General features: G+C 40.6%; 2 protein-coding genes across 3 annotated transcripts in view; one reads left to right on the top strand and one right to left on the bottom strand.

Annotated features, from left to right (window-relative positions):
• VPS35 (VPS35 retromer complex component) overlaps positions 1-6,065 on the bottom strand; it is a 28,837-nt gene extending 22,772 nt beyond the window's left edge. Inside the window, exon 1 of the mRNA XM_082711013.1 lies at positions 5,961-6,065. Within this exon, the coding sequence (XP_082567139.1) occupies positions 5,961-5,963 (3 nt within the window). The 5' untranslated portion in view covers positions 5,964-6,065. The remainder of the gene's footprint in view (positions 1-5,960) is intronic.
• Positions 6,066-6,467: 402 nt separating this feature from the next.
• Positions 6,468-13,437, top strand: ORC6 (origin recognition complex subunit 6). Of its 2 annotated transcripts, XM_082711020.1 has the most exons (7): positions 6,468-6,594; positions 8,127-8,256; positions 9,452-9,615; positions 9,828-9,917; positions 11,700-11,812; positions 12,283-12,351; positions 12,953-13,437. In XM_082711020.1, the coding sequence occupies exons 1-7, from the start codon at positions 6,530-6,532 to the stop codon at positions 13,078-13,080; spliced, it is 759 nt and encodes a 252-aa protein (XP_082567146.1). In that variant the 5' UTR covers positions 6,468-6,529; the 3' UTR covers positions 13,081-13,437. The 2 variants fall into 2 exon arrangements, with proteins under 2 accessions (XP_082567146.1, XP_082567147.1); XM_082711021.1 differs by lacking the exon at positions 12,283-12,351.
• The last annotated feature ends 21 nt before the right edge of the window (positions 13,438-13,458 follow it).

Genomic DNA, 13,458 nt, shown 5'->3' with positions numbered 1-13,458 from the left:
CTGAAGGGAACAGTAACATGTAGAGAATCTCTACTCTCTCAGAAACTGATCAACATTCTTGTAGCAGGCTGGCCTCAAAAAACATGTGGTGTTAATGTGAATCCAACAACAATCCTTATGATAGGTATAGTTTATCCAAATTTCTAAATGCCTCTTTTTTCTCTATACTACTTTTCAGCTGCATTTTAGTCTAGTCTTAGATCAAGAAACCAGTTTATGAAACACTACATTCTAAGGCAATATGTAACAAGACACTAAAGAACTTAGAAATAAAATCGTTGAAATTATTAATAGTGACTGATAGAAGAAAACCATTAAGGCATACTCTCCTCAAGTACCTACCTTATCACTTCAAATTGAGAAATCTACAGCTATAATGGACAAAACATATCTTGATATTCTTCTCTTTGTTATCAGCGAAACACCGCTTGCAAAATTAATTAGATCTTCTGGTCAAACAGAATTAACCACTTGACCCTTAACATGTATAAACATGGTTTACACCTCTACTGCAGCATGCATTATATTGTAATTATAAATGATAGCCATTTCGATATCCTTGGGACCCAACACATTGCCTGACACATAACAGATGCTTCATAAACGTTCACTGTATGAACGAATGAGCTGGTTTTAGAATGTTTAGGTCATGTATTTAATTTTAAAAATGCCTAAAGAATTAACAGATAAGAGTGTCTGGGTGGCTCAATCAGTTAAGTATCTACCTTTGCCTCAGGTCATGATCTCAGGGTCCTGGCATCGAGCCCTGCATCAGGTTCCCTGCTCAGCAGGGAGTCCACTTCTCTCTGCCCCTCCCCCCACTCATTCATTCTCTCTCCCTCTCTCTCTCAAATACATAAAATCTTAAAAAAAAAAAAAAGAACCAACAGATGAATGGTTAAGTTGGGGTATACACATATATATAAATACATATACCGGAATATTATTCAATCATAAAAAGGAACGAAGTAGTGATATATGTGACATGAATGAAACTAAAAAACATTATGCTAAGTGAAAGAAACCAGACACAAAAGACCATGTATTGTATGAGTCCATATGAAATATCCAGAATATGCAAATCATCCACAGAAACCGAAAACAGACTTTGGTTCCCAGAAGAGAGAGTGGGGTAATAACTACTTAATGAGTACAGGTTTTCTTCTGGAAGTGATAAAAATGTTTTGGAATTGGACAGAAATGGTGGTTGTATAACACTGCAAAGGTACTAAATGCCACTGAATTGCTCACTTTTAAATGAGGTATATAGGTATATATACCTATATATATATATATGTATATATATCTTGGGGTACCTGGGTGGCTCGGTTGGTTGAGCAGCCAGCTCTTGATATCAGTTCAGGTCAGGGTATCAGTGTCCTGGGATAGGACTCATGATATCAGAGTCCTGAGATAAAGCCCTGAGTTGGGCTCCATGCTCAGCAGGAAGTCTACTTGAGGAGTCTCTCTGGCTCTGCCCCTCCCCCCACTGGTTCTCCAACCCCTCTAAAATAAGTAAATAAATCTTAAATGATTAAAGGTAAAATGCCTCTTACACAATGAGATGGAAAGGAAGAAGGCAAAGAATTACATATAAACATAAAAGTTAAACCTGTTCAATTATCTAAGACAATCAAAACAGCACTGAATTTGAGATTAACAAAAAACACACAAAACCCATTTTTTAATTAGAACCACTTATAAAAATGGAAAACTTTTTCTTCATCTAATTTTGGAAAAAGAAAAAACATTAGTAATATGAAATACCAAGTATCTTTATTTTTTTCCTACAGCAAATCTAATAACCTGTGCTTCCTTGTGACCACCCTTCTTCCCAAGCATATACAAACTTCAAAGAAAAAGTTATGTCATTTAAACTAATCTTAAAGGGAATCTTCATTTATATACCAGAACTATTAGTGTAAAATATTGGTCTTTGAGGCAAAGACAACACCAGCACCTGAGGATTCTGACTTAATGAAATTCACTAGCCATCCTGGGCTAGTCCTCTGAGAACTTCAGTGACACCAAGCTATGGTTTGGATTTCTTCAGCTCTTTATCTCTAATTGCAAAAGATTTAACAATTATTAGAATCAATGGATTTCATTAAGTTCAGATGACCAACTTAGAGATAAAAATTGATACATCAGGAAATTTTTACACTTTGTCATTGTGGTAAAATAACATAATTTGCCATTTTAACCATTTTTAAATGTGCAGTTCAGTGGCACTAGGTAGATTCACATTGTTGTATGGTCATCACCACCACTCATCTCCAGTATCCTTTCATCGTTCTCAAAGGAAACTCTGTACCCATAAAACAACAACCTGCCATTCTCTACTGCTATCCCAGGCAACCACCATTTTACTTTCTCTAGGAATCGGACTTCTCTAGGTACTTCATGTAAGGAGAATCACACGCTTTTGTGTCTGGCCATTTCAACTTAGCATAATGTCTTCAAGGTTCATCCATGTTGTACCATTTGTCAAAATTCCCTTTCTTTTTTAGGGCTAAATAATAGTCTATTGTATATATTTACCATATTTTGTTTATCTATTCCTCTACTGATGGGTAACTTGGGTTGCTTCCACTTTCTGGCTACTGCATATAATAACATTAATATAGCAAATAAAACTGTGGTTACAAAGATACTTAAGAGATGCCTGGGAGGCTCAGTCACTTAAGCATCTGCCTTCAGCACAGGTCATGATCCCAAGACCCTGGGGCTGAGTCTAACATCCAGCTCCTTGCTCAGTAGGGAGCCTACTTCTCCCCCTCTGCCTGCTGCTACCCCTGCTTGTGCCTTGTGCTCTCTCTCCCTCCCTCTCTGGCAAATAAATAAATAACATCTAAAAAACAAAAACAAAACAAAGAGACTACAAACAATTCCAAAAATATTTGTATAGAATCCAATAGATTCTCTGATCTATAAACAAAACTGTAGCAAAATTCTATTTTGTATCAACTGGGTTTAAAATAGAAACAAATACAAAATACAGAAAATTACAGCCTTATTACAAGGTAAGCTATAAATGAAGAACTAAAGCTGTAATAAAGAAATGTATTTTTAGATATTACTCCCAAGACAATGTAGTTATTATATAAATGTAGCCATTGTGTGGCCATTCTAAGAGAGTGTCTTGATGCCTTTCCTGGGAAGTGTCACATAGAATAAGAACAGTAAGAACTGCTACGAGCATGCTCTCATTAAACACAAGCCAGATAATCCATGTCTCCTAACTTATGGAAGTAGTCCTCCATTTACAAATGACTTTGTATTTATCAGTTACATGGCTAAGAGAAAAATGGAAACACTAAAGAACCAAGATCAAATTAACGTTTTAATTAGGCTAACGTTAGCCTGAGACCCAGGTCAAAGAGCCCCCCTAAGTTCATATAATTGTAAAGTTCAGAGAAAGTAATCCATCACAGACAGATCACTTATAAAACCACTTATTCAAACAATGTGCATTCGTTTCCTCTTCTACTAAACAGGGCAATAAGAGTACTTATATTACTATTATGAGGAATAAATAAAATGACCCAGAGCTCAGGACATGCTTAGTAATATGCACTTTTTAAGTGTTACCATTATTATTATACACCCTTAGATATAAGCAATTACCTCCACCCATCCTAGCAACTTAGTTGCTGATCCATCTCTTCACTGATCCGCTGCAGATGTAATCTAGTAACACAATTATATCAACTATAAAACAAAAATAACCAACCTCACAACGATACAGTATTTCATCACATATAATGAAAGTACTATTTTTAAAATTATAAGGCACAAAATTACAATTGAAGTAGGGAGCATTAAGGATGATGAGGGCTTGGGAACTTCAAAATACAATCTGAACACAAAACGGGCTCCAACTTCATTTACCAATACATTTCCCCAGGAATTCTATGGTACACACCATGAATATTTACTTCTCCCAGCTTCATCTCCAGGCAACACTTTTTCTTCTCCACCTGGAGAATTTTTTTCTTTTTAAAATTTTATTTACTGACAGGTGCCCCCTTAGCGCAGCAGGCAGAGCGTCAGTCTCAAAAAATTTTATTTATTTATTTGAGAGAGAATACACACACAAGCAAGGGTAGGGGAAGAGGGACAAGTAGACTCCCCATTGAGCAGGAAGCCCAACTCAGGGCTCAATCTCAGGACCCCTGGATCATGAGGTGGGCCAAAGGCAGATGCTTACCTGACTGAGCCAGCCAGGCACCCCTCCACCTGAAGAATTTGTGCTTGCCTTCCTCACTGTATCAGTTCACATGTTACTTTCTGCAGTCTTTTTCAAGCCCCCTGTGCAGAACTCTCTCCCTCCATGACCCCAAAACACTGAACTGACAGTGCTAATAAAGTAATCCTCAGACTGTATTAAGTTCCACAAGCATATCTCCCTCCATAGACTCTTAAGCTATTTGACAGCAAGAACTATGTTTGTTTCCAGTGACCAGCACAGTCCACGATATTAGAAGGCATACAAGATGTTTGATGAATTGGATCCCAGAATATTAGGACTGGGAAGGACCAAAGAAGCCAACAGTTGTTTTCAGATGCAAAAGTGAGACTCAAAGAAGACTGAATGACCTGCCCAAGTCACAGAAACAGTGACTGTGACAAGACTGATAATCAAGTTTCCTTTCTCAAAAATGTTCATGAGGACAGGACTGCTCATTGCTCCAAATTAATTCATCCAGCACAGAACAGGTGTATGGCAGATCAGTTAAGTGCTTTCCGTTATAAAATACTGCAAATATCAATTCATAAATGTAGAGCAACAGACAAAACCTAGTTAAATTTTTACATTGTCCTTGTATCACTTCCCAATCGTAAAAATTCTGAGAAACAAAATCATCTTGTATGGCAATATAGTATATGAAGTAATACATGTCAAATATTTAATTCTACTTTCTGGCATTAACACATCTAAAGTGAAGCCTGTTTCCAGACTTACAGATTTATAGAAACCTGTGTACACGAAGTGAATAAGGAGATAATTAAAACTGCCATACAGTACACCAACATTCAAAAACATTACTTATACACGGCAGACTGTGTCAAAAGCCAACGAAATGCAAGTGACAACTGCCTTTGTGGAAACTCGGCAGGCACATGGACTCACATTTTGAGGAAGTTCAAGTTTACAGGCCAACAGCCACACCACGATTTGCTGCCATCACGAAGAGACACTAACAAGAACGAATGCCTACTTCAAGCAAATAAAATACCTGGATTTCATCAATGGGGAGACAAATAAGAGAACCAGGGTGTCCAATGAACAAATATTAAAGGAAACAAAGTCTGCTTTCTCTCTGTCAGAATTCATGGATATCAAATAGCCTAAGTACTTCCAGGAAATTCACGTAAACGAGTCCTTAGAATTCGCTGACAAACACAGCTATGGAAGGGGACTACGAGGCCGAAAAAGACCAGGGCACCATTTGGACCCTCCAGCAGGTATTTCTTGCACAAGAAAAGGGCGTGGGGCCAATAGAGCACTATCAAGCACAAAGGTGGAAACGCACGCTGACGAGAGAGCAACCCGTGGGCGGGTCCCGACGCCACCCCGAGTCTCAGGCCCTCCGCACGCCCCCGACCCAGCCTGACTCTCAGACCCGTCCCCTCCAGGCGCGGCGGTGGCCGACTCCACTCAAAGGCGGCGGCAGGCCTCCACCGACTTCAAAGCCTACAGGCCGGGACGCTCCCTCAGAAAGGCCATCCCATTCCTGGGCAACCGCCGCGATCAGGAGCCGCCGCCCACCCCGATCTCGGATCAGCCCGCCTGCGGCCTTCCCCGGCCTGTCCTCAACCCGCAGGCCAAGCCCGGCTGGTCTTAGTCCGGATTGGGCCGCGGGGCACGAACTCCACCCGCAAGGCTCCAGGACCGTGGCAGAGCGCAAGGGTTGGGAGAAGGGTCGGCCCAGGACCCGCAGCACCTCAACACTCACCATGGCGACTCCCCTAAGCCTGCAGCAAGCTGCACCCACCCCGCGCGGAGCCTCCCGCGGTCAGGTGACGCTGCGGCCTCTTCAAACCCCGCCCTCCTTAGCCCCGCCCCCGGAACCCGCTGGGGGCTCTTCGATTGGCCTGCTTCTAGGAACTCAAGTCTCGCGTGTTTATTGGCTCTTGCCACTTATCCGTGGACTGACGGACCCGGGTGCCAGCCAGTCTCTCCCCAGTGTGTGAGAGAGGGCGGTAAGGTGCAGAGTAGCGGGGTATCTCTCGGCGGCAGGATGGAGCCAACAGGAAGTAAAGACATCGTTTGAGGACTCTGTCAAGACGGGAGAAATGGAAGAAGGGGGAGCCGCTAGTCCGAGTTCACCTGCCCAGGAGCGTGCGGTCGTGGTGCGCATGAGCTAAAAGAAGACTAGGCTTGATTTGCGCAGCGGTCGCGGCTTCTCGTCCCAGCCAATCCAGAGGCGGCAGAGGGGTGGGGCCTGGCCCTCACTGGCCGGCGCGGCATTTGCGCGCGGGTTTCGTGGCGCTGCAGCGGTTCGCGCGGGTGCTTCTCGGCGCTATGGAGTCGGGGCTGATCCCGCGTCTAGCGGCGCGCTTGGGTATCGCGGAGCCAGATGTGTTGAGGTGGGTCTGACGGCGCAGGCCTCATCGGCCTTGGACTCCTCGGGCGAGGTCCGCGTGACGGGCGGCGGCGCCGCCGAGTGAGGGGGGACGCCGGAGCCGGGTGGGATCAGGCCCTATTTCAGGAAGAACGTCCCGGCAGTGGGTTTATCTGAACTGGCAAGAAGGGGTGATTGTAGACGTCCCTGGGGACAGCTGGCTCTGTGGGATGCACGGTGGTGGGACGAGGAAAGTCGAAATTCCGGTCGTTTCGCAGATACTTCCTGAGGGTGTGTCTACAGTGGTGAACCACACAGACGGGGTACAGACCTTCTGGGAGGTCACTATGCAGTAAACATGCGCCAAGAACTAGGAGGGAAACGAAACTAGGTGGTGTGCCGAGTCGAGGGAGGGAGGAGCGCAGAGCACGTTCTGGCGTCTGCTCTTCTTTAAAAAACAACCACCTCCTAGATATATGTTAACTAATTAGAATTTAAATAAAATTTTGGGAAAAAAAAAATCTTAGAAAGGCCTCGGAGGGGGCTGCGGCTTGTGCTGAGACCCGATTGATAGAAGGTGCCAGCCATGGGAAGATGTGGGAAGAGCGATAGCTTGTGCATAATAAGCGCTTTGCATAATCCAGGGTTAGAGATAAAACTATTTTATTTCTTTATAAAAGAAATAAAGAAAATGGCTGAAGTGTGGACAAGACTAGGCCCATGCCTTGCTGCTCAGTTAAATGACGGAAGGGAAGGAAAGGACTTGTTGAAAGAGTTGAAGTAAAGAGCTCCTGAACGCCGTAATCATTTAGAACAGCCGTTCTCAAAGTGTGGTTGGTTCCTGGACCAGCAACATCACTCGTTAAAAATGCAAATTCTTGGGTCCCACTTCACGCCTATTGATCAGAAACTCTGAGAATAGGACTCAGCAATCTCTTTATACAAGCCCCAAGGTGATTATCTTGTACCTCAAAGTTTGAGTACCACTGATTTAGAGGAAAGGATAAAGAAAGGAAGAAGGAACCCTGGTATAACTGCCAGCATCTGATAGTTTATGTTTGTCCCAGTAATCGAAGGATGAAAGCAGGTGTTTTTTTGTTTTAAGAAATTGAAGAACTGGGGCACCTGGGTGGCTCAGTTGTTAATCGTCTGCCTTCTGCTCAGGTCATGATCCCAGGATTCTGGGATGGAGTACCACATTCTGCTCCCTGCTCAGGGGGGGAAGCCTGCTTCTTCCTCTCCCACTCCCCCTGCTTGTGTTCCCTCTTTCAATCTCTCTGTGTGTCAAATAAATAAAATCTTAAAAAAAAAAAAAATTGAATAACTTGCTTTTCCTTAAATGTAGTTGGGCACAGTGGAATCTGAAGTCAGGGCTGGTTCTGTGTTAGAAAACATTGTTCCACATCCCCAAAGGATGTGCTTCTTGTTCGGATCCCCTTATAAACTTGCCTAGGAATTAGGTCCAGAATGAAATCGACCCTGCTGTATTCATTGTTGACCAAAATGTTAGGCAAACGTCTGGAAAAGTTTTAGTGAGCATGTTACCCTTATAACCAGGAAAGCTGAGGAGTACTTGCGGCTGTCCCAGGTGAACTGTAATGGCCTGTCTGCACATACCACAGAAACCAGCAATGCAGTCATGTGTCTGGACCTTGCAGCTTCCTGTATGAAGTGCCCCTTGGACAGAGTAAGTAGGTCCCATTGAATGTCTAAATAATCCTCTGCAACTTTGAAACTTAATTATACCTTTTAATTTCTGGTTGGACTAGACTCAAAACTCTTGTGTTTTGGAATTTTCCTGGCTATTGTCCTATATAATCTAGATGAATTTTAAAATCATTTTTGTCAGTTGCAGAAAATTACCTTTACTATCTTGTTTCCTTGGCCACCTCTTTCTTTACTCAAGACCATCTTTCCTGCTGCTGCTAGCATCTTCCTAAAGTGCATGCTTTTAAACTAATGTGTGTTTTTCTTCTAGAATCACAGTGGTTGAGAGCACAAGCTAGGAGTCAAGAACAGTTAGATGTTAAGACCAGATTTTAATATCCCTAGTTACTAGCTCTGTGAGCTTGGATTCCTCATTCATAAAGTGGGGATAAGAATATCCATTTCACTAGATTGTGAGGATTAAACCATATACTGTATGTAACACACTTAACAGTGCATATCCCATTAAATGATGGCATTAAAAACACCATTAGCTCCCAATGGGTTGACTCCCCATTACTGTCAGCTTCTCCAGCTTCTCTTGAACACTAACCTCAAGCTACACTATTTACTTAACAGACCATGAGCTTTAATGACTTATAGCTTTGTAAATGCAACAACATTTTTCTTTACCTGCATTTCTTTTCCCATAAGCTCCTATTTGTCTTACATGACCCTGCCTTGCCGTTACATCCCTTATGAAGACTTCCTTGACTCTCCCAGGCAGTGTTGCTTTCCCTCAGTTGTTGATCCTTCTGTTTCCCAGTTTCCCTCTCTCCCTTTTCCTGTACACATTCATCCTTCCCACCTCTACTCCCTACTTCCCTCCTTCCTTTTCCCAGTGAATTGCACATTGACATTTTCAGTGAAAAACAGATGACCATGTATGTGTTTCCTGGGTTTTTATGCACAGCTTGGCTGTAGTAACACTTGTTTTTTAAATTATCTGTGCTTATGCATGACTGTCTAGTATGAGCCCCTTGAGAGCAGTACTCAGCTCTGCTTGATGGGATTACTGACTTGACTAAATGAAGCTAAATGTTTAGATAGAGCCACTTGCCACAGAATTAATTAATTTTGAAAAGTTGACTTACTAAACAAGTGTTTAAGGGCACCAATATATAGAATGATTGTGATTATGATTTTTATGATTGGTGCATTTTTTTCTTTCAAAGGATTATTTAATTAAACTTTCTGGTTTGAACAAGAAGATGTATCAAAGCTGTCTTAAATCTTTTGAGTGTTTACTGGGCCTGAAATCAAATATTGGAATAAGAGACCTAGCTGTACAGTTTAGCTGTACAGAAGCAGTGAACATGGCTTCAAAGATACTGCAAAGGTATGAAGCATAAAGAACCTTAATTGAAAATTTATACTGACACATAAAGCAGAATTATCTGATGTTTAATTTTCAGTCTTAAAAAATAACTAATATGGTAAGGTGACATAATGCATTATTTCATACATTTAAATAGCTTATAAATTCTGATTTACATTTTCAGTCTCTTTGAAATAATTTTTAACAATTCCGCAAACACTGCTTTCCCTTAGCTATGAATCCAGTCTTCCACAAACACAGCAGTTGGATCTCGACTTATCCAGGCCACTTTTCACCACTGCTGCATTACTTTCAGCATGCAAGTAAGTATGCCTTTCAACGTTGAGAAAAGTCCACAATATAAAAATAGATTTCTCTTTCCCAAAGAGGACTTTTACTTGGTTTATTTCAACTCAGAGTGTATTTTCCTATATAAATAATATTAGAGGGGTGCCTGGGTGGCTCAGTGGGTTAAGCCTCTGCCTTCACCTCAGGTCGTGATCTTCAGGATCCTGGGATCGAGCCCTGCATTGGGCTTTCTGCTCAGCAGGGAGCCTGCTTCCTCCTCTCTCTCTGCCTACCTCTCTGTCTACTTGTGATCTCTCTCTCTCTCTCTCTGCCAAATAAATAAATAATATCTTTTAAAAAAAAATAATATTAGAAACAGTGGCCAATGACCAGATTTTGTTTATCCCACAATATAGCTGACAATTTGGAACCCCTATCGCCAAAGTCTGCTTGCCAAATGGCATTTGTATATATAAGTGGGGTATTCTGTTTTCAGGGTCCACCTTTTTTTATTTTTACGTTTTATTTTCATTAGTAATCTCTATACCCAGCGTAAGGCTCGTAAGGCTCAAACTCACAACCCTAAGATGAAGAATCACATGCTCTTAGTCTGAGCCAGCCAGGCACCCCCAGGCTCCACCTTTTATAAATGATAAAATCTGTCATTGAAACTGTAGCTTGTGATTTTTCCAGTTATATATTTTCTTAAGTACTAATTGCAACTATGTTTCAAATAATTTACGAAACACCAATGATAAATTTTTACATCTGGATCTAAAATTTGGTGTTCTCTTTTTACATACTGAAATGTTACCTTGGAAATATTAATAATTGTTATTTTTGTCTAAAGTTGTCTTGTTTTATCTTGCTGAAAAACTTCTTATAAAATGTAGGGGTGCCAGGGAGGCTCAGCTCGGATAGTTCAACATCTCCCTTTGGCTCAGGTCACAATTCCAGGGTCCTGGGATCAAGCCCCACATCTGACTCCCTGCTCCACAGGGAGCCTTCTTTTCCCTCTCCCTCTTCCTACCACTCCCCTGCTTGCTCTCTGTCAAACAAATAAATAAAACCTTTAAAAAAATAAAATAAAATGTAGTTGGCCCTTAAAGAATGGGTTTCTTACTACCCAGCCTATTTTGGTTTTTTAGCTCTCTTAGCCACATAACTAGAAGCAATTAATTGACATTCATAGAAAATGTCCCCATGATTCAACAAAGATATGTATATAGAGAGGAGTGTGGCTGCTGTTGGAAAAAACAATATTGACAACTCCACTTTTGAAACCGAATTATGCTGAACAAAGAAAGGTTTGACTAGATCTATTATCCTAAATAACAGACAAGAAGTCTGTTTTGTATATTTCATCAGTAGTTGTTGTGGAGTGGTAATTAGGGGTTTTGGAGAGGGGAAAGTAGTTTATATCCCTGTAGTACAGATGTAGGCTTCATGGATTAAAATGAGCTGAATATTTAAAAATGCTGTGATTGTCATTCAGCAAATCAGTAACCTCTGAGATTTAATAGGAATTCTTTGAGGCATGAAACACCAAAGCAAATGTCTTCTATGCATTCCTTTTATTATATAACAGATCTCATGTATATTTTTGACTCAGTCCCATAAACAGCTAAATAAATAAATTCAAAAGGCAGATTTACATAGTTATAGCTAATAATATATGTGTGGAATAAAGGGAAAACTAAACAGTTGGGAATTCTTAATAAAACATGGGCAGAAAGGAAATAAGTTAATAATCTGGTTGGCCAGAGAAGACAGCTGTATTGGTCTTAAGAACAGTAATTTTTCAAATTCTTTTGTAGGATTCTAAAGCTAAAGGTGGATAAAAATAAAATGGTAGCCACATCTGGTGTAAAAAAAGCCATATTTGATCGACTATGTAAACAATTAGAGAAGATTGGACAGCAGGCTGATAGTGAGTATTCGTACCGTATTTCAAGAGTGTGTCATTTGAAAATGTAAACCAGCTGGTAAAAGTCTAATATTTTCAAACTTGCAAAATGGCTGCTCTCTGAATTCTGTATTTAATGTGGACTAGGTAAGTTTTTAGTGAAAAATTTTTTTGTTTTTCAAATAAAGTAGCTTAATAACCTTTAAAACAGCTGTGACTGTATGACTCCTTGCCTGAAAAATAGTTTCTCTGTTAACATGCTCCAGTGTTAAATGCCAGTCTCCATATACATAAACTTGAATAGAAAAGATTCTTCAGTCTGACAAGAGAAACCAAGAAAGGGAAGGCATTTGCCTTCTCCTTGTCCTTATATTTGGTCAGTCAAGGTGTCTTATTTTTTTGTGTGTGTAATCCAAAATAAGCTCAACTACTAAAATTGAGAAGAGGCAAAAATTTAGCCCTGATGACACTTTTGTGTTTTTTGTTTTTTAAAGGAGAGGCTGGAGATTCAGCTACTCCACCACATAAGAAAAAGAAAACAATGGCTGAACCTCTAGCAAAGGGTAAGGCATACTGACCCTGGACAAAGTTTGAAACTAGTGCAATGGGATTAGTGTACAGTGGGTTTAATGCAGTGACTAGTCCTGTGCTACTTGTCTGACAAGAGTTGGGTTTTAAATAAATCTGGAAAATCATTTGATAAGATCAGTTTTCCAAGCAGTCATTACAGAAGTTAATAGAACTACTATGTAAGAAAACATCTAAAGCCAAACTGCTTAGGTTCAACTCCTGCCTTACCACCCACGGGCTCTATAACTTTAGGAAAGTCACTTAATTTCTATAAGCCTCAATTTCCTAATCTATAAAGTTGTAATAATTATTAGCACCCACTCATAGAATTGTGGTTAGAGTTGAGTGAGATGATGCCGTTGAAGTGATTGGTACAGCATCTTGAAGCACAAGGTAAGTGCTTAATGAATGATAACTACAGAATGTTGTGGAGTGCTTGGAGTTTAAAAGCAAAAAACTGATGTGTTAGCTGCTGTTTCCACTTTTCATTTTAGCAATGATAGTACCTATTTTTAATTAACTAATTAGATACTTCAAATAAGTTTACTTGTCAGTATAAGAATTTTGAAACACTTTGAAAATTTTCTCTCACAGAAACAGAGAATGTAGTAGAAAGCTCACATAAACTGCAAAAAGATGAAGATCTGACACAGGATTATGAAGAATGGAAAAGGAAAATTTTGGAAAATGCTGCCAAAGCACAAAAGGCTACAGCAGAATGATATCAGCTTCTGGAATACCTTGGATTGTAAACCAACAGTACATCTGCCACCTCAATGAAGATATGAGAGCTTTAGAATTTTGTTTAAACTTTTATAACAAGGATCCTAAGACTGTTGCCTTAATAGCGAAGAAGCCAGCACTGGGGTTGAGCTCGGACTGGCTGGTGACACGGGCAACAAATTCTTTAGGTCAGGCACAGTGCCTGGTTGGCACAGCCTTGGCTCCCCACAGGTCTGCATTCCTACAAAATGGAATTGAAGCAATTTTGCTCTTTTGTTTTTAAGCAAAAGACAGTTTCCTGTCCTATCCAGAATATCAAATACAGGCTGAATGGAGTCTTAAGGATTTTACTTGGATTTTTGTGTAAGTTTCTTGGT

Source organism: Mustela nivalis, assembly GCF_964662115.1.
Source record: "Mustela nivalis genome assembly, chromosome: 18".
Taxonomy (NCBI): Eukaryota; Metazoa; Chordata; class Mammalia; order Carnivora; family Mustelidae; genus Mustela; species Mustela nivalis.
This window is presented reverse-complemented; position numbering and strand designations above follow the sequence as displayed.